The sequence below is a fragment of the Lipomyces japonicus genome, assembly GCF_038497905.1.
Source record: "Lipomyces japonicus strain CBS 7319 unplaced genomic scaffold V1514scaffold_3, whole genome shotgun sequence".
Classification (NCBI taxonomy): Eukaryota; Fungi; Ascomycota; class Lipomycetes; order Lipomycetales; family Lipomycetaceae; genus Lipomyces; species Lipomyces japonicus.
In genome coordinates, this window is record NW_027117815.1 from 240757 (window position 1) to 259918 (window position 19162).

The following is a 19162-nucleotide window of genomic DNA, read 5'->3' on the forward strand; positions in this document are numbered from 1 at the left end:
TTTTTAATTTTTTTGGGTAATTGGGTTCGCTGGGTTCTGCATAAAATAAATAATACCAAAAATGTCTTCCTTTGATTTGTAAATATAGCAAATGCAAATGCAAATGCAAATGCAAATGCAAATCTAAAAAACAAAATAAAAAAAAAAACATGCCAATCACGGCCATTCACGAGCCGCCCACGTTCAATAATAATGACAATGACAATGACAATGACAATGGTAATGACAAGTTATATTACTCCCAAGATCGCAGGTTGTCAATCTTGTCGCCAACCTTGGCCGTGATTCCAAACTTGAAGCCATCACGAGATCATGACGACGTGATCCAACACGTGTCAATCGTGGTGTCATCAGTTGCGGTCACGTTGTGGAATGCGGAATCAGGTCACGGCATTGTCATCCCGCTTGCCAACTTGATCATTTTTGCTACTCAGCGCGAACCAGATTTTGGCGTGTACGTGCAATTCGAAAATGTGCCGTTCACGTTAGATAAAAACGACGATGGTAATGATGATGATGATAACAACAATCATGACCTTGACTTGCTGGAATTGGTAATTCCACCTCAAGATTCGTCCACTTCGGCAGAGGCAAAAAGACTTGATTCATCTACACTTTTCGACGCGCTTGCCAAAGCTCGCGAATTACATGATGCCAATAGTCCGCCGGAGTCTCATGAAGATTATAATGATCATGATAATCACGACGACTACGACATTTTTTCTCCCAATCATCAATGGATTACTGCTGATAATGTTGACCAGTTTCAAGATGACGCATCAGACGCTGATGAAATTTATCAATCGAAATTTAGGAGGATTGTATGAAATACATTCACTATCAGCTGCACTGCTACTACTACTACTTACTACTACTACTACTACTACTATTCCTTACTATTCATGTAAATTATAAGCAAATGTAAAAAAATAATTTTTATAAGAGATTCTATTTACAATTGTCCACGCAAATTTAAGAGATTACACCAAAGAAAAAAAAACAAAACAAATACCTGCTAGTAACACGTAAAAATAAATATTAATGAAAAAAAAAAAAAGGAAATACTATAAGACAAAGCCCGGACAAGCCTGACTTAACCTGCTGTTCTGCTATATATGTTACATATATTTACAAAATTCATTATATTTTTTGGTTGATGCTTTTTTTTCGCTTTTCACCTACTCCTGGCATAATGACGTTTTTACTCCTTCTTTTCACCTTCAGAACCGGTGTTCTCAGAAGTATTGCTGTTGTTGCTGCTGTTCTCCTGCTCAGCACGCTTCTTGTAAGCAAGCTCGAATAATTTCAGGGAAGCATTCTGGACCTCGTCTGACTTGTTCTTAAGATCGGCAGCAGGAACTTCTTCACCGCCCTGGGCCTTGGTAACAAGCTCACGGAGCTCGGAAATCAAACCCTTGAGCTTTTCAGCCTCGGCCTTGTCAATCTGGGCTTCAAAGTCCTTCAATGCTGACTCGGTATCGTTTATGATCGAGTCTGCACGGTTGGCATTCTCAATGGCATCACGACGCTCCTTATCCTGCTCTCTGAACTTTTCGGCATCGTTAACCATGTTCTCGATCTCAGAGTCAGAGAGACCAGATGAGCCAGCAACAGTGATGGAAGCATCCTTGTTGGTAGCCTTGTCACGGGCATGAACGTTGATGATTCCATCAGCGTCAATGTCAAAGGCAACCTCAATCTGAGGAACACCCTTAGGGGCAGGAGGAATGCCAGACAAGGTGAAGTTGCCAATCAACTTGTTGTCACGGACAAGCTCACGCTCACCCTGGAACACTCTGATCTCGACTGAAGTTTGGCCAGAAGCAGCAGTGGAGAACACCTGTGACTTCTTGGTAGGAATGGTAGTGTTGCGGTTGATCAATCGCGAGAAAACACCACCAAGGGTCTCAATTCCAAGAGACAATGGAGTAACGTCAAGAAGGAGAATATCAGTGACATCACCGGACAAAACACCACCCTGAATGGCAGCACCAATGGCAACGGCCTCATCAGGATTAACAGACTTGACAGGATCCTTGTTGAAAATGCCCTTGACAGTCTCAGTAACCTTTGGCATACGGGTCATACCACCAACAAGGATAACTTCATCAATTCCCTTGGCATCAAGACCAGCATCCTTAAGAGCACGCTTGACGGGGTCAACAGTGCGTCTGATCAAGGGATCAACGTAAGACTCAAACTGGGCACGAGTGAGCTTGGTGTTAATATGCTTAGGGCCGGAAGCATCGGCAGTAATGAAAGGAAGGTTAATTTCAGTGGAAACGGTCGAGGAAAGCTCAATCTTGGCCTTCTCGGCAGCTTCTCTAATACGCTGAATAGCCATTCTGTCGTTCTCGAGATTGATACCAGAGTCCTTCTTGAAGTTCTCAACGAGTTGACGAACAAGGACAATATCGAAATCCTCACCACCGAGATGAGTGTCACCGTTAGTAGACTTGACTTCAAACACACCACCCTGGATTTCAAGGATAGAGATGTCAAAAGTACCACCGCCAAGATCGAAAACAGCAACAACTCTGTCAGCTTCCTTGTCAAGACCGTAGGCAAGAGCAGCAGCCGTAGGCTCATTAACAACACGGAGAACGTTCAAACCACCGATTTGACCAGCGTCCTTAGTGGCCTGTCGCTGAGCATCATTGAAGTAAGCGGGAACCGTCACGACAGCATTCTTCACTGGCTTTCCAAGGTAGGCTTCGGCAGTTTCCTTCATCTTGTTGAGAACAAAGCCTCCGATTTGGGAAGGAGAGTAAGACTCGCCTCGAGCCTCAACCCAAGCGTCACCGTTGGTGTGCTTGACAATCTTATATGGAACTTGCTTAATATCCTTTTGGACCTCCTGGTCTTCAAATCGTCGACCAATTAAACGCTTGGTGGCAAACAATGTGTTTTCTGGGTTGACAACAGCCTGACGCTTAGCTGGAACACCAACTAATCGCTCACCCTCCTTAGTGAATGCAACAACTGATGGGGTCTATGCATGAGTTAGAAAATATGAACCATACCCAAGCTTGTAGACAGCAACCTACAGTTCTAGCACCTTCACTGTTCTCCAAAACCTTAGCAGCCTTTCCTTCCATAAGAGCAACGGCAGAGTCTATATTAAAAAAAAAAAGCACATGTGTAAGAATAAACTAGCCCAAAAAAGTTCTAGAATATTGGCGAAGATGAACATACTGGTGGTTCCCAAATCGATACCGATGACGGTGCCCTGGACCTTTCCATTGGAATTAAATCTAGCGCCAAAGGTTCCTCGGACACTTGGCTATAAAGTAATAGTTAGACACCAAAAAGCCAATCAAAAACCAAAAATTCTGTGGCGTAGCCCGATATGCCGCGAAGTTTTCCGACTAGAAAAAAATATAAAAAAAAAACAACTTACTGAACGAACAATGTTCCGGGCAAGTCTTGCAGCCAACATATTTGTATATCGTCTAATACTAATTAATGTACAAAGACTGGAGTGGTTGATGAAGGATGGGGTGATGGCAAAGGTGAATGAGAAATGGCCGAAAAAAAAAATTGCGATGGAGTGAATATTTAATAGAACCCAAAAGTTTGGACCACCGAGCGCAAATGCCAGTTTGGTTACCCGGATGTGGAAATCTATAGAACCACAAAGAAAATCAGTGCCGCCATAAATAGGAAACAGTTGAGCAGATACGACCGCAGTCGCAAAGCCGTATTAAGGTTGGAGCGGATGTGCGAAAGCGGCATTCTCGGCCCGGAATTATCACGGAAAGCAAGGGCAGAGGGATGACGACAACAGGCGCAAATTCTATACGTAGATGTCTACCTTCACCGCATTGCTTTAGCCTGTTGTTTAGCATGCTGTACTGGTTGCATTAAGTTTTTTGACTGGGAAGTTTTATTTTATTTTACTTCGGTTCGAATTGAGTGTAGAAAGCTATAACTATGGCATGGCATCATATTACATAATCGATTACGCTATTTTTGATCACCTGTCAGATGGTTATTCAGATATTCGTTTTCACGTCCATAGATCAGACATTTTTTGTAAAAACGTGTATACAGTGTATAATACGAAGATATATGAAAACATGATTTTAGTGATTTTTTAAATTCGCATTGAATATTATGCCATTGTTGAGTTGTTGTCCTACTTTGGAACATTTTAACTCTACAGATGTCTACCGGCGAGGGCACATCACAGCCGAGTGATAGTTGTCTGTCACAGGCAAGAAGTCGTCCTCCGTTATTGCCTAGAACACTAGTGCCTCCTTATTTTGTCAGTGACCCATCGGTGGTGCAAGAATGGAGATATGAATCAAGACGTTTAGCTCAACAGATCGACTCCCATCTCTGGCTTGGTCCCATGTCCTCAGCTAGGGACAAGCAATTCTTAACCGATAATGGAATATCAATGACCTTGGCTGTCACTACACTTCAAGCAGGCCAGATCATCGTTTCTCGATTGCAAAACAAAGAAGATCATCGGCTATTGCCGGTCACGACTCTACAAGATTTAGTTAGGATTTTACCGGAAGCTATCGATTTGATTCAGCACGTTCGAGACCGCGGCAGCTCACTTTTACTGTACTGTGAAACTGGAAACGAGAAGAGTGCTGCAGTTGCAGTCGCATATATAATGTCATCTACAGGGTATGGCCGTGTTTTGTTTTTGCTTAGTTAAAAATTATGTGCTAAATCTTTCTATTAGCTGGGATCTAATACGATCAATTCAATTTGTACAGTCGAAGCGTTATTGTGTTGCTCTTGACGAACCTACCAAATTTCACGTAAGTTTGGTATAAAAAACTGTTGTATTTTGTTTTTTTCACTGACGTGGATTAGCTACAAGTAAGCCGTACGATTCAACAGTCATTGGGACGGTATCTAATTCAATATAGGCATTTGAAATGATAATCAGGGCTCAGGGTCAAGTTTCAAGTTCTCCTTCGAGAAAGGCTGATCTTCGGCGAACAATAGACGATTTGTACGAGAGTTCAGATAGGTAATTAATTGTCACATATTTACATGGCTTGCAACTAACAAAAAATGATAGCTCATCAGATGTACGCGAAGGTATTGCACCGTTTGTCGATGTCAATGAGGTAACCTTTCAAGGAACAGATGCGGCGATGATATAGCCCATTATGATTGAACGGTAAATGGGCTAAAAAAAACAATTCGTAACATTAGATTGGTGTTGAGGAGTCTTTGGAGTATATATTTTATATACATAAAGCGTTCATGAGGAAACTGCTACACAGTACATATATTTATGTGAAGTAAATTTGCTTCTTTGTTATATTTTGTAAAATAAGTAATTAATTGTAGTTAGTTAATTGAGCTTTGCGAACTACTATTGTAACTAAACCGACCTTCATCAGGCTTAGGGTTTTATTAAAAAAAAAAATCCTCCCAGCGTGTATGATTGATTCCAGATCACGTACGTTCGTCGAAATTTTTTTTGTCGAGTTCGCTTAAGTATTATTTATATGCGATAAAATGGGTAAAAAGTATATTGATCAACTGAATTTTGTATGTTTAAATTGAAACTGGGCTGACTTTTTTATCAAGGGATAAAAAATCAAAAAAGCAAGACGACTACTGGGACGCTGCTTATGAGGAAGACCAACCAGTCGCTCAGGCTGAGGCTGCCACTGCTGAGCCGGCTGATGATACCCCAGCATCCGTTGAACCGGCAGAACCTGTCACGGCGTCAGCTGAGGATGAGTTTGATGATTTTCCTTTAAAAGGCAAGAAATCTGCTTCCAAAGCTGCACAGGCAAAGGCCAACGAAGACGATGAAGAAAACGCAGACGGTCTAGTTATTCAGATAAAGGTATTTTTTTGTGGCAATGACATGTCCTTGACGTGACTAATTGTTTTTTTGTTTTAGTCCAAGAAGGAAAAAGAACGCGAGAAAAAGGAAAAGGAGAAGTTGAGAAAGAAGCAACAGGTATTGTGGTACAAATTTTTTTTGGTTACTTTTGCAAGCGTCTAATTTGCTTGTAGACGGAACGCAAGAAAGCTGGTGGCAACGCCGATGTTTTAGAAACTTCCAAGTCTGAGAGTACGCCTGGTAAGGAAGAACCTGCTGCTATCCCGACCCCATCGACTGAATCGACCAAAAAGAAAGACGCAAAACCTAAAAAGAAAAATGCTGTTTTAGCTGCTTTAGAAAAGCAACTCGAGGCTAACAGAATTGCGGCTGAAAAGCAAAAACAAGCCGAAGAAGAAGAACGTCGGAGAGTTGAAGAGGAAGAAAGAAGAGCAGCAGAAGAGGAGCAGTTACGCGAGGAGGCAAAAGCTCGCAAGAAAGAAAAGGAAAAGGCAAAGCGAGAAGAGCTCAAACGTGAAGGCAAGCTACTTACAAAAAAGCAGAAGGAGCAGCAAGCCTTGCAACAAAAACGTGCCCAACAAATGATTGACGCTGGTTTGTATGTTGCTGGATTGGACGAAAATGCTTCGAAAAAATCCAAGAAGCCTGTTTATGGGAAAAAGAAGGGAAAGAAAGATGACAAGGATAAGGAGCAGCCCGCATCGCTTGAAAACTCTGTTGCAAATCTTTCAATCTCGGATAGCGGAAAGCAAGCTGTAAAGGATGAGACAACTGCTAAGGAAGATAATGAGCCTGATGCTGACGTTGCGGATTCGTGGGAGAACCAGCTATCCAATAATGAGAAGACTGAAGAGCAAGACGGCGATTCCTGGGAACATCTTTTGGATTCTGATAATGAATCTAACGAAGCTTCATCTGATGATAGTACTCAAGCAACGTCTGGATCCGATGGAGACAAGAATTCACGGGATCAAGAAGAAGCTGCTATTGCAGAGAAAGCTCGTCTTGAAGAGGAGCAAATTAAGGCTGAAAAGAAGGCTGAAGCTGAACGTTTAAAGGCTGAAGCCGAAAAGAAAAGAATAGAGGCATTGCAGCGAAGATCTAACAAGCATAAGGCTGCATTGGCTGCGAGGTCTAAGGATGACCTTCGATCGCCTATTTGCTGTATTTTGGGTCACGTTGATACGGGTAAGACCAAGCTTTTGGACAAGGTACGACAGACCAATGTTCAGGAAGGCGAGGCCGGTGGTATCACACAACAGATTGGTGCAACGTACTTTCCTATTGATGCCATCAAGCAGAAGACCGCAGTATTGAAGGGAAGTGAAGATTTAGATTTCAAAATTCCTGGTTTACTCATTATTGATACTCCTGGTCACGAATCTTTCACAAATCTTAGAACTCGCGGTTCATCATTATGTAACATTGCCATTCTCGTTATTGATATTATGCACGGCTTGGAGCAACAGACATTGGAATCTATTCGACTTTTGAGATCCCGAAAGACGCCATTTATTGTGGCTCTTAACAAGATTGATCGTTTGTATGGGTGGCAACCGATACCTAACAATGGCGTGCAGGACTCGCTCGCGAGCCAGAGCAAGGCAGTTCAAAATGAGTTTGAAGATCGATTACAAAAGACAAAACTGGCTCTTGCGGAGCAAGGTTTGAACTCCGAAGTTTACTACAAGAACAAAAATGTCGCCCGTAACGTATCACTTGTTCCAACTTCTGCTGTAACTGGTGAAGGTGTTCCAGATCTTTTACGTTTATTGGTTGATTTGACGCAGACCAGAATGTCTGATAAACTTATGTATCTTTCCGAATTAGAATGCACGGTTCTTGAAGTCAAGGTGATCGAAGGTCTCGGAACAACAATTGACGTTGTTTTATCGAATGGTGTTTTGAAAGAAGGTGATCGAATCGTGCTGTGTGGTATGAATGGCCCAATAGCTACCAATGTTCGAGCCCTTCTTACTCCTCAGCCACTTCGAGAATTGCGCATCAAGTCAGCTTATGTTCATCACAAGGAAGTCAAGGCAGCTTTGGGTGTTAAGATTGCTGCCAATGATCTTGATAAGGCTATTGCCGGTTCAAGATTGCTTCTTGTTGGACCCGATGATGATGAAGAAGATTTGATGGACGAAGTCATGTCTGATTTGACCAGTTTAGAGAACGCTGTTGACAAGACAGGCAGGGGCGTGTGCGTTCAAGCATCCACACTTGGATCCCTGGAAGCATTGCTAGATTTCTTGAAGCAGATGAAGATTCCAGTAATGTCAATTTCCATCGGACCTGTTTATAAACGTGATGTTATGAAAGCTACCACCATGCTAGAAAAGGCTAAGGAGTTTGCAATCATGTTATGTTTCGATGTTAAGATTGATAAGGAAGCAGAGGAATACGCTGAACAACAAGGTGTTAAAATTTTTAGCGCCGATATTATTTATCATTTGTTTGATGCGTTTACTAACTACCAAAAAGAACTTCTGGAGGAGAAGCGCAAAGAAACTGCCGGTCAAGCCGTTTTCCCGTGCGTGCTTTCGACCATCAAGGTTATCAACAAGCGCAATCCGATGATTATTGGCGTGGACGTGGATGAAGGTTCGGTCCGGGTTGGCACGCCCATATCCGTTGTTCGCATCGATCCGGCCACGCAAATGAGACAGGTCTTAAACCTGGGCCGCGTTGCGTCTTTGGAGGTTAACCATAAGAGTGTTGATATTGTGAAAAAGGGTCAAGCTCAAGGTGGTGCTGCCATGCGTTTAGATACGCCGCCTAATCAACCTACTTGGGGAAGGCATGTTGACGAAACCGATCGCTTATACTCTGAAATCAGCAGAGAATCAATCGACACGCTCAAGAGTCCAGCGTACAGGGATGATGTCACTCGTGATGAATGGTTATTAATTAAGAATTTGAAGGCCGTATTCAGCATTCCATGATTATATTGGTTGGGTATTAAGTTTCATTGTGTGTGCGCGTGTGACCTTGTTTTTTGTCATTCGATTGCTGTTGTCAAATGTCATGGGACCAAGAAAGTGACTGGTTTGTTTAGTTTTTCATAAAAAATAAAAATAAATAATAAATAAATATTCCGCATGCGCTACAAACCGATACTATGCATAAATAAACTATATATATACAAAAAAAAAATTAAAAATCTATAAAACAAACACGCCTAAATAAGATCCGACAGAAATGAAACTGTTATTCCCCAATGTCGTAAAACAAAAAAAATTGCATTATATAAATATTTTTTGGAGAATAAAACCTAAGATTGCCTGTTTCATGCCTTTCCAAGGACCTTGTCGTACGCAAGTTCTAAATTCATTAGCCACCTCTTTTTTTTTTTTTTGGTCTTCGTACAAGTTGCAATACATACCAACACTTTGTGACATCTCTTGCAAGGCCGTGATAAGAAATTGATGCGTCAAGCCCGGGAATCGGTCTCGGTTTAGACCAATCCATTCCAACGGCGGAGTCGCTTCACCCATGTCTCTCAATTGCGGGGTTGGCAATACTGGTAATTCAAGAGGAATATAAGTAAAATCTTTGCTAAGTTTGACATCTTTTAATCTCTTCTCCAATTCTTCAGATTCCAAAAGTTGCGGAACCAAAGATTTGCCGTCTGCTGCTGCAACTTTGCGCATCTGGAATGATCGTACGTGCGTATTCCACATGTCACGAATAAAATTTATCGAACCAAGATTCCAACCAACTTCAACTCTGCCGTCAAACGTACTCTTAAATATAAACTCCACGGTTGATTGATTATCCACCGGTTGCCATGTCTTCATATAAACTGAAACAGCAGGGATTCGCATAATGATCCCACCTTTGGCTTCGCTAGCGTTTTGCACAAAGACTGGGATCGGTACAGCGTTAAGATCATGATCTTTTAAACTTTTGGTAGTGGACAAGGCAACCAAAAACTGTCCAAGCAATAACTTTAAACGTGATCTGATCTTGTTATTCTCCGTATCAATGCCAAACCGTGCCTGCACGTTGGAAGTTTCGAGTCGCAAAACTTCGGCATCTGACAGCATACTTGGAAATATATTTATGATGACAGTTCTAATCGACACACCTAATTCGGTTCGAAGTCCTATACTCCTTGTCTTACCCGCTTTAAGAGCATCTGATACAACCACAGATTCTTTTTGAAGCTCAAATCCCTTAAAGCGATCTGAATCTCTCAAAACAGCCTGGTAGGAAACAGCTCGTTCTTCTTGAAGTCTTTCAATCGCGTTTAAAATTGCCAGTAAATTTGATGGTGCGAGAACAGTTAAATAAAGCTTGACTGCCTCACAATCGCCAATGCCAATAAGCCGATCAGGATTTTCAAGTAATTCTTGTCGTTGATTGAATAAAGTCGCTTGGAGGGCTGTCATGGAAAAGATAAAAAACATTTTGTAATCAAAATAAAGCTTCGAACTCATATCGTCAATGCAAACGGAAAGATGAACAAGAGGGATACCAGGCTGACCATTATCGAGAACCTGCCATCGAATTGCTGAACGAACCTTAACATCAGAAACATTCAGTTGACCTCCAAGCCGTCCATTACAATCAATGTTAATGTCCCCCAACCCAAAAGTAAGAATCTGCTCCCAGTCAGAAGATTTCCTGGAAGCCAGCCACATTTTATCTAAGCCGAATGTAAGCTTTCCTAAAGCCTGACCAAGATCGACATTTCCTTTAACATTCAGGAGCTCAAAATCCACATTCCAAGGAAATGCATTTGTAGAAGCAACTCGGTGATATCTTTCAACAAGAATTTCTGCTCGATCATTTGCCCTCGTTTGAGGATCAGTCGCCTCTAAAATCATGTTAGGCGACCAAATATCTTGAAAAAGTAATAGGTCGTGACTTTGCTTCATATTTAAATCCATCTGAACATCTGCCACTCTACCAACACATGACAAGCCTGATTCACGACTCAATTTCTTATGACTGAGAGCACCGATCGTCATATCTTTAATTACTATCTGACCACTAGATTCACGTGAATATATATGCTGTAATGAAGCCCGCAAATTTGATAGTTGTGCAGACATAGAAAAATACCGGGGTGACGACGGAGGATGAAATGCGTTAACCGTGACATAAAACTCGTCATAGACTGCCGTAGCAGCAACCCTTGCTATTGGATGACAGCTCAGCGTAAATTCTTGTCTTGCAACTCTTAGACCAATATTAAATGTTAGATTCTCCAGTACATTAATTGCATCAGACGTCATTGGTGGAAGCTCCTTTGGCATATCTCCATCTTTCGACTCCACTGATTTATTATTCTTAGGCTCTCTAATAGTTGCTTGAAAACTCTTTACCATCTCCATCACAACAGGTACAACGCGTGGAAATAACTTGTTGGTCGAAGACTCGATCAATATTTCTGCCGAAAGCGTAGCAACACGAGAAGCTGTAACCAAATAATCCATAAGAAAATGAACTCCTGGTACTCTAAGAGTAGCAACCACCACAGTAGTAGGCTCATTTTTCTTCGCTCCTTCAACTTCAGCTTTCGAAACAAAAGCTTTGCTCCTAGCAAAAAATGGCTCTTCGGTATATTTTTCATTTGTACTGCCAATTAGCTCGATAGTAGCGCCAGCAAATTGAGCCTTAACATTCGCCGAATTGAAAAATAATGGATGAGCCTCTTCTATAATGGGCTTTGAAACAATGTTCGACCGCGAAACACGTCTTCTGTAATCTTCTCTCTTCTCTGAAACAACGTCAGCAGTTTTTAACGCTGATTGCATAACACCATTAATAACATTTACTGCAGAAGCATAAAGCGTAATCATGACTTCCTCGCTGCGTATTCCAAGCCCCAGTGTTATTTTGTAATTGATATCAATAATTGACACTTTAATTTCAATCTCAGAAATCATTGAAGTACAACCAGAAGCTTTAGAATCAAGCTTGTACAGCTCAGACTTTTGTACCACCCAAGTTACAAAATGTTGAATCGAAATCTGAATCGAGCTTTCACCTTTTGAATTCAAACTGAGCTTATCTAACTTGAGAATTATTGCAAAGTTTCCGTTAGTACTATTGTCACCGAATTCGTCAGATATCCAACCGAATGACAATTTTTTAAATTGAACACGTAATAGCGATTTAAAAAAAGAAACCAACGCGTTCGTTTTATCCAATTTTTCATCACTGTCCGAAGCCATTAATTCTTTGTGTTTATATCTAAAATGAAGAAGCTCCTCTGGAAGTTCAATACTAGTAACCTGCTCCTCGAACTTACTTAAAATGTCAACAATGAGAGTTGAGCTAAGTGGAGAAAGTTGCATTCGGCAGTGTTTACTCTTTACTGTAAAAGAAGACCGATTACTAGATTTAGCCCCATTCATGTCATGTTTTATGGAGAACAGCAGGTCGGTAGATAAAACCGTAAATTCGTCACCTCTAAATCTCTTATTCCTGACCACCATGCTAATAGATGGCAAAGAGCCAAACAAACTTCGTTTCTGTTGCTTGTGCAATAATGATAACGTACCCTCGCTCTTGATTTTTGAAACTGATATGATCATATGTGAATCACCAGATTCTAATTTAAGAGTCACTGAACTAATGAACAAGGAGCCATGAAACGTAAAATTCTTCAAATTAGCTCCAGTTCTTACCGAAGCTTTCGAGAAATGTGAATCAAAAAGCTGCACGGTTGACAGCCACTCGACTTTGGCACGCTTAACTTCGGATTTTGTAACATCACCTGCTAATGCCCTGGCTAGATCTGGAAATGAAAATGCATCGAAACTCATTGCATGAACATTAATTCTAGCGTCCATCAAACGAGTGGCATGATCCATGTCTTCAATTCGAACAATTGCAGATATTTTAGGAAAATCAATGGCAGTGATAGCTGATTCTCTACCTCTTGAACGTCGTTTAAACTCATGAACTTGCTCACCAGCTTCAAACATTAATGCCCGTATTTGATTTATTACAGGGGTTGAGATAATTTGAACTGAGCGTCCATGAATAAAATACATCAGCGATGGCAATAACACCAAGTTCAGTCGATAGCTTCGTAAATCCACTGATATGTCTACTTTAATGGGAGACCGCAAATTTGAGACTGTTGTCAAAGACTGCAACTTATGGCTTGTCGTAGATTTGGTAGTAGCAGCAATTTCGGTATCTGCTTTAGATAAGAACATTTTGTCGAACTCGGTCATTTCATAATTGATGAAATCGCGCATATCAGTACAAAGTTTTTCCGAATCTTCCATTAAATCAAAAATCAATTCGTTTATCCTTATAGATGACTTCACTTCTGATATTTTTGCAAGACAGTCCACCGTGAACGAGACCTCTGAGTCTTGAATGCCCGTTGTCAATAATTGGCGCTCGCCTAACGCACTCGTACTCACCAAGTCTATTTCTAGAGCACCAGATCTTATCAATAATGACGATGGCTTTGCATTTTTAATTAAATATTCATCATTTTTGTCGCTTATGAAAAGAATAAGACTCGAATCAATATTATGCCCAGAAGATATAATCTGCAAATTCTTACTAGCCATGACGGTTAAGAATGACTTAATTGACAAAATAATATGGCAGTCAATGATTGCTGACTGATCTGAAGATTGTACAAAGTCTGTTTTCAAGACTGAGGGCTGCTGTCTTGTCGCTTTACCCTTTTCCTGCAAAAGAGTTTCTACTTTTTTGTATAAGCTTAGTAAATTCCAGTTGACAATCAACCGAATCTCTTCACAACTAAATGAGCAAAAAACGTGATTTATTTTTCGCACTCCGCGTTGTTGCTCGACAGTTTCTGATGTCGAAAACGGTGTCAATCCTGATTTTGTTTCCACAGCAAACGAAGTGGTCGATAAATCTGAGGATATGCTAAACGATGGATAAGACAATTGAATGTAATCTTCATGTTCGGTTCCATTTGCATGGTAAAGTGTTGCGGTTTCCATTTCAACTAAAAATTGTACGATCGAAACAGCTGGGGTTAAAACTTTAGGTTCACCGTCAAATACATGCGACAAAATAAAACTCTGAGATATGTCAAGCATTTCCCAACTTCTCCAATCCTTCAGTCCTTGAATCACCCGTTCTTTAGCATCCAAAGGAGGATGAAGTCCGTCGACCGATAAGTCATTATTAATTCCATCGATCACTGCAATAGGTAAAGACCTCATTATATGACGTATTCTGGACATTAGCTTCCAGCTATCATTTGCTCGAATATGAGACTTTGAAGATCGAAGAACATAGGCTGGACGTGTCAAAAATGCTGGATCATGTGCAATATAGTCTGCACTGCTGGCAATCACGACTAAATAAATTAAGTTTTTCCTTCTGAAAGTCCTTCTATCTTCAATCTTCGACATTTTTCTAGAAACTGGCTTTAATAAACCTGCGTTATCAATGAGAGTAGATATACTCCAGCACAAATTTTCGCTTTCAAACACCAAGCTAACAGATTTAACTCGAAGGGAGCCCACGCTAGTAACTTTAGAACGATTCCAGGCTTCAAAGTTTTCCATGCTAAATTTCAGAGGTTGGTCATCGTGCGTGCCTTTGTTGACACGTACTAATGCTAAAGATGCCTGAAATAAACTTGCATAAACACTGCTGACCCTCTTCACAGGATTTCTTTGAAAAAGATGTAATTCTTCAACATGCGGATGTAAGCTTTTGTCGTTCATCCTAATATTTAAAGATAAATTGCGCACTTCTAAATCAAAGTGATGGGTGAATTGTATTTTATCGGGGATTAAACTGTTGTCACAAAGACGATTTACGATGGTGCCATATTTCATATGGACACCTGGCACCACAAGCCGCCAATTAGTAACTTTATGAACAATTTGAAGGTTACTTTCGAGACGGGCCATGATATCTAATTGAAGATCATCCATCATATTATCCGTCGACTAAAATGTTAGTTTGCAAATACCTTAAATATAATTAACTATGACCTACCGGCTTACTAATAGCATCCAAAACCTCAGACAATTTTTCCAAACCAACTGGTGATACAAAACCATTTATCCCGTCCCGTAATTCAATCACAAAACTATCATACTGAGTATCATTATCACCAGTGACTTGGGAACCCGGAATTTCACTACTTGGAGAACTCTCATCTTTATCGTAAACATCTTTTTCAAATCCATTCTTGACATGGTCCATTAACTAACTTGATTAGAATGAACTTGTGATCAAACCGTTAAAACAAACCTTAAAAGCAGCTATGCATGAAAATGGAGGTAAAAATTCACTAGAAAATTCTTCATTTTCGTTTAGAGCATTTTTGCAGAAAAGTTCATATCGATCTGTTTAAACGTCAGCTTGAAACCTATTATAGAACAGCCGACATACCCAAATAAGTCAAAACAACATTCTTCTCATTGGAAAACTGGCGTAAATCATGATGAATCACAGATCTAAAAAAAATAAGTTTTTTTAATATCGATGAGAAGTGTAGGCCAAACATACGATAGAGACACGGCGCTTGAATTTGCCGTCATCGACATTCCATAACCTTGGCTCCATTGATTAACTTTGCTATACACGAGCGGCAATGGCATTGCAGGAACTGGGATTACAGCAGGAACGGTTGCTAAGTCATCATCAACCAAACTATTATCATCGTAATCCGATATAAGGAATAATTGAGCTCGTCCAAATGGCCTATCATGCTTTCGAATATGATTTTGTTGAAGTTTTATTCTTTCAGCAGCGTCTTTCTTCGTATCAAAGTTTGCCAAGTAAAGTGATGTTTCAATGTATATATAAGCTTGATATTCAGACTTTGTATGATTGTTCGATTCAGCTCTCCATCTATCAAAACATAAAAAGTTTATTTTGGGAATCTTCAACGACAACTTAGCCGAGTAAGAAGAATTACACAAGTCGGAAAATGAAAGAAAAATTTGATCGGTCATAAATTCAAACGTTGCGCTTTCTGTATGGATGAGAAGTCGAATGGAGGGCAACTTGAGAGTAAACAATGTGACATCATACAATGGTGGTTCTTCAACAATCAGTGCGTTCTCCTTGTCTTCTAAGGTGAATGAAAAAGCTATCACTGCACCGCAAATGTCTTGGACCAATGTTGGGTCACCTTCAACAAAGAGAAGGCCAATGTCAAAGTCCCAGTTGCATATGTAAGTTGGCTCAGATGGTGGAAGACCAAACATTCGGTGGCCAAAAATCGTAAAACCTAGAGTAGATAAGCTTGACATGGTGAACTTAATACCAATTAATTAACTTACCATCAATAAAAATCTGAGGATTCAATTTATTTACGAGCTTTTTGCCAACTGATAAAACCTTTTCAACAGGCAAATGCATCACTTCACCGTGCAAAGGACTTATATTCATTTGCAGATCTAAATTATTAGTAATCATTAATTAAACAATCTTAAGACGCTTACCCATATAGTAATTTGTAAATCGCAAATTTGCATCCAACATATCCAAATCTAATCGTAAGTGATTGCAAGGAGAGTAAATATTCACGGGCAAAATCAAAGTACCCTGACCTAAGCTAAAATTAACTTGCACATCTGTGGCTGTCTCTATATTTGAAACATTTGTTGTCGGTTTTATTTTTTCCATAGATTCATTTTGGCTAAAACTTGATACAAACGACGACGCACTATCTGATGCAGAGTACTTATTCCACTGCCCGTCATAATTTGTGCCCTTTGTAAATTCGTCCAAAGTCTTAAATAACACATGATCTCCAAAATAATTTTCACGAATTATAATAAGATATCTAATCAAAAACCCATACGTGATTAGAGCTATTTGTTCAGTATGTATACTAATTATGAGTGTATCAATCAATTCCGATTTTGAAGAAGCCACATATGTATAGCTTCCGGTTAATTCAAATGAATTTATACCTCCCAATTGGCTGGAAGGTATAAAACAAGCATAAGTATTCCACGGAGGCGCATGGAGGCACAAGTCCAACACTGGTGCGTTAAGATCAAATTTGACCTCATTCAAAGTTGGCATAATTTGATCCATTGGAATATCTATGTTAACATCTAGCTTTGGCCCGCTAAAATCTAGAAAAATATTGTCATCAAAATCAGTTGGATTGCTGATAATATTTGAATCATTAACGTTAAGAAATAGCGAAAAATCATCGAATTCAAGATTTATTAAACATCTTCTCGGAATGAAAGCGGCATATTGCACAGCTGGCCCATAAGCAAAATCTGAAACCATATCTGAAAAAATTGTCACATGTTCACGCAATAAAAATATTTTTGAACCGTGACAAATGTTGTTAAAAGTCCAAGTTTGCAAGCCATTCCATTCCAGTGGCGCTGACAATTCTGCTGAAACCTAATTCACATTAGATACATATTATTTTAAAAAACTTGATTTACCTTATGAGATGTAGCCGTAAGTAGAAGATCATGGTTAATACTTGATCTAATTTCACACATATTGAAATCACATGCTAATTTATTACACCAACCATTTTTTGATGGAAGTAATTGAACGGAGACAGTAATAGTAGAAAGTTGTGCCAACTTAAATTCAACCCAGCCAAACGACCTAACAGATGCCTTTCCAGATTCTTTTTTCAGTTTCTTATAGTCAACATCTCGACTAGGCTCACGTATCGGTATTCTTAGAAGACATGAGCTGTCTAACTCAATATAAACCTTAAATTCGGTAGACTGTCTTTCTTCTCCGATAACTAATCTTGGTTGCGGGATTCTGTCTTTGTAAGCAGACGGAGCAAACATGGAATGCAACAAAATTCTTTGCCTGTCAGCCCAAGGGCCATACTGGATAGTTGCCCCATTAAAAGTTAAATCAACTCCAAACTCAGGAGGCGGCCCGCCGTTACCAATATCAAGTTGATCATCTTCTTTTGTATTACTTAAAGGTCGTGGTTGCTGCGGAACATTTCCTGCTACATCATAGTAGAATTTTATCTGAGCTTGAACGGCATCAAAAACAGAAGTGACTTTAGCATATTCTTCAACATGATCGTCTTCATCTCCTAGCTCTTTTTGTTCGTCTCCATTCGTATATCTAGGAAGTCCGTGCCAGCGTGAATCACCAAGGATGGTGTTAGACTGGCCAGATTTAGCATTGGACGAAAGTCCATACCTACCAATAAGAACAGCCAGCATATCCAGAATGCTTTGCCATTTGCTAGGTTTGTACATTTTATTGAGATCAACTTCAGCTTCAAACCTATTGTCGTTGTCATATTGATCCGTGGGTTCCTTGTAATCCATATTTGCTTTTATTTGAATATTTGGATGATTGAATTTAAAATCATAAACCATTTTGTATTTGTCCAATGTCGATCTACTTCGATGAGTGTCAACACTTCCAGTGGCTGACTCGAAATAATAAATCATAATAGTTGGAGTTCGAACATTGCCGAGAACCATAGAACCTTTTTTGCAAATGACTTCGATGGGTAGTAATTTCAGTAAATGTGACAATTGTGTTTCCACCACGACCTCGGTTGCCGGATCAGAATTAGAATCATTAACTTTGGGCGACCCGTCATCGCTCAGATCAACAGTCTCATCACTGTCCAAGTGATTGCTGTTTAGATTTTTTTCGTTTTTGCCATAGCCATCCTCATCATCTGACGTGTGACTTGATGAGGTTTGAGATTGAGTACTAGCTGAATGTGTTTTCAGTGCTTCTTCGTATGCGGGTATTCTGTTGTAAACAAACCACTCCAAACCTTCAACATACAGTTGAAACCGCGGCGAAAGTGACGTGTTGATTAGTTTCTTTGAATCTGTAGTGTGAATATCAGATTGCCTGGTTCTAGACAGCCAATATTTCCAAGTGAAATGACCTTGAACTGCAAACACGGCTTCATTACTCCCGATATATCTCAAATCCTTGAAGAACACGCGCCCGCCCAGTAAGGAAACCTGTATTGCTCTGGCATCCACAAACACTCGGTACTTATGCCACGTATACCATCGCAACGAAAGAGATAGTATGGTGCCAATGACGCGGTTGAAGTAAAACAAGACAAAAATCACGGCGACTGCGACAACAATGAGTTCAACCAAAAAGATCCAGCTGAACGATCGAGACGACCGAAGAGGAATTGTCGCAAACACGGAGCTGGAGTCCATGGTGATCTGCAACAATCTCCAATAATTTCAAACTCAAAATTGAACCTTGCTTCTACTATAATGGCAAAGCCTGCATGTTGCAATGACCCATGGGCTTGCTTGCTTGCACTCGAGGCGTGTTCGTGTTCGATGTTGAATGCGTCTACGACGAGTGAGCCCGGTTCACCAGTTTCGTTTCGGTTTACTGCTTACTCGGTTCATGGGGTTTGTG

At 40.2% G+C, this 19162-nt stretch overlaps 5 protein-coding genes across 5 annotated transcripts; 3 read left to right on the top strand and 2 right to left on the bottom strand.

The window, feature by feature from the left end:
• Nucleotides 1-86: 86 nt before the first annotated feature.
• V1514DRAFT_324621 (uncharacterized protein) lies at nucleotides 87-960 on the top strand. Its single transcript, XM_066926459.1, has one exon. It carries the CDS (start codon nucleotides 150-152, stop codon nucleotides 825-827), a length of 678 nt encoding a protein of 225 aa, XP_066785731.1. The 5' UTR covers nucleotides 87-149; the 3' UTR covers nucleotides 828-960.
• V1514DRAFT_324622 (heat shock protein 70 family) lies at nucleotides 906-3538 on the bottom strand. The gene is made up of 4 exons (XM_066926460.1): nucleotides 3401-3538; nucleotides 3196-3283; nucleotides 3048-3115; nucleotides 906-2992 (listed from the first exon to the last, which is right to left on the bottom strand). The coding sequence occupies exons 1-4, from the start codon at nucleotides 3437-3439 to the stop codon at nucleotides 1202-1204; spliced, it is 1986 nt and encodes a 661-aa protein (XP_066785732.1). The 5' UTR covers nucleotides 3440-3538; the 3' UTR covers nucleotides 906-1201.
• Nucleotides 3539-4029: 491 nt separating this feature from the next.
• Nucleotides 4030-5342, top strand: V1514DRAFT_324626 (protein-tyrosine phosphatase-like protein). The gene is made up of 5 exons (XM_066926461.1): nucleotides 4030-4641; nucleotides 4700-4778; nucleotides 4834-4839; nucleotides 4890-4993; nucleotides 5045-5342. The coding sequence occupies exons 1-5, from the start codon at nucleotides 4166-4168 to the stop codon at nucleotides 5127-5129; spliced, it is 750 nt and encodes a 249-aa protein (XP_066785733.1). The 5' UTR covers nucleotides 4030-4165; the 3' UTR covers nucleotides 5130-5342.
• Nucleotides 5343-5441: 99 nt separating this feature from the next.
• Nucleotides 5442-8973, top strand: V1514DRAFT_301672 (uncharacterized protein). Its single transcript, XM_066925548.1, has 4 exons — nucleotides 5442-5501; nucleotides 5563-5827; nucleotides 5885-5944; nucleotides 6001-8973. The coding sequence occupies exons 1-4, from the start codon at nucleotides 5491-5493 to the stop codon at nucleotides 8770-8772; spliced, it is 3108 nt and encodes a 1035-aa protein (XP_066785734.1). The 5' UTR covers nucleotides 5442-5490; the 3' UTR covers nucleotides 8773-8973.
• V1514DRAFT_301676 (uncharacterized protein) lies at nucleotides 8912-19087 on the bottom strand. Its single transcript, XM_066925549.1, has 9 exons — nucleotides 17215-19087; nucleotides 16246-17170; nucleotides 16084-16200; nucleotides 15305-16031; nucleotides 15188-15252; nucleotides 15047-15141; nucleotides 14789-15001; nucleotides 9213-14739; nucleotides 8912-9151 (listed from the first exon to the last, which is right to left on the bottom strand). Exons 1-9 carry the CDS (start codon nucleotides 18949-18951, stop codon nucleotides 9117-9119), a joined length of 9441 nt encoding a protein of 3146 aa, XP_066785735.1. The 5' UTR covers nucleotides 18952-19087; the 3' UTR covers nucleotides 8912-9116.
• Between the last annotated feature and the right edge of the window lie 75 nt (nucleotides 19088-19162).

Coding starts and splice junctions, on each gene's coding strand:
- V1514DRAFT_324621 (XM_066926459.1), top strand. CDS start 150: ATGCCAATCACGGCCATTCACGAGCCGCCCACGTTCAATAATAATGAC.
- V1514DRAFT_324622 (XM_066926460.1), bottom strand. CDS start 3,439: ATGTTGGCTGCAAGACTTGCCCGGAACATTGTTCGTTCA. Junction 3,284..3,400: donor CCCGGAACATTGTTCGTTCA/GTAAGTTGTTTT, acceptor ATTACTTTATAG/CCAAGTGTCCGAGGAACCTT. Junction 2,993..3,047: donor ACAGTGAAGGTGCTAGAACT/GTAGGTTGCTGT, acceptor ACTCATGCATAG/ACCCCATCAGTTGTTGCATT.
- V1514DRAFT_301676 (XM_066925549.1), bottom strand. CDS start 18,951: ATGGACTCCAGCTCCGTGTTTGCGACAATTCCTCTTCGGTCGTCTCGA. Junction 16,201..16,245: donor ATTTACAAATTACTATATGG/GTAAGCGTCTTA, acceptor CTAATAATTTAG/ATCTGCAAATGAATATAAGT. Junction 9,152..9,212: donor AGAGATGTCACAAAGTGTTG/GTATGTATTGCA, acceptor TAATGAATTTAG/AACTTGCGTACGACAAGGTC.
- V1514DRAFT_324626 (XM_066926461.1), top strand. CDS start 4,166: ATGTCTACCGGCGAGGGCACATCACAGCCGAGTGATAGTTGTCTGTCA. Junction 4,642..4,699: donor TATATAATGTCATCTACAGG/GTATGGCCGTGT, acceptor TCTTTCTATTAG/CTGGGATCTAATACGATCAA. Junction 4,994..5,044: donor TTGTACGAGAGTTCAGATAG/GTAATTAATTGT, acceptor AAAAAATGATAG/CTCATCAGATGTACGCGAAG.
- V1514DRAFT_301672 (XM_066925548.1), top strand. Junction 5,828..5,884: donor GTCTAGTTATTCAGATAAAG/GTATTTTTTTGT, acceptor TTTTTGTTTTAG/TCCAAGAAGGAAAAAGAACG. Junction 5,945..6,000: donor AGTTGAGAAAGAAGCAACAG/GTATTGTGGTAC, acceptor ATTTGCTTGTAG/ACGGAACGCAAGAAAGCTGG.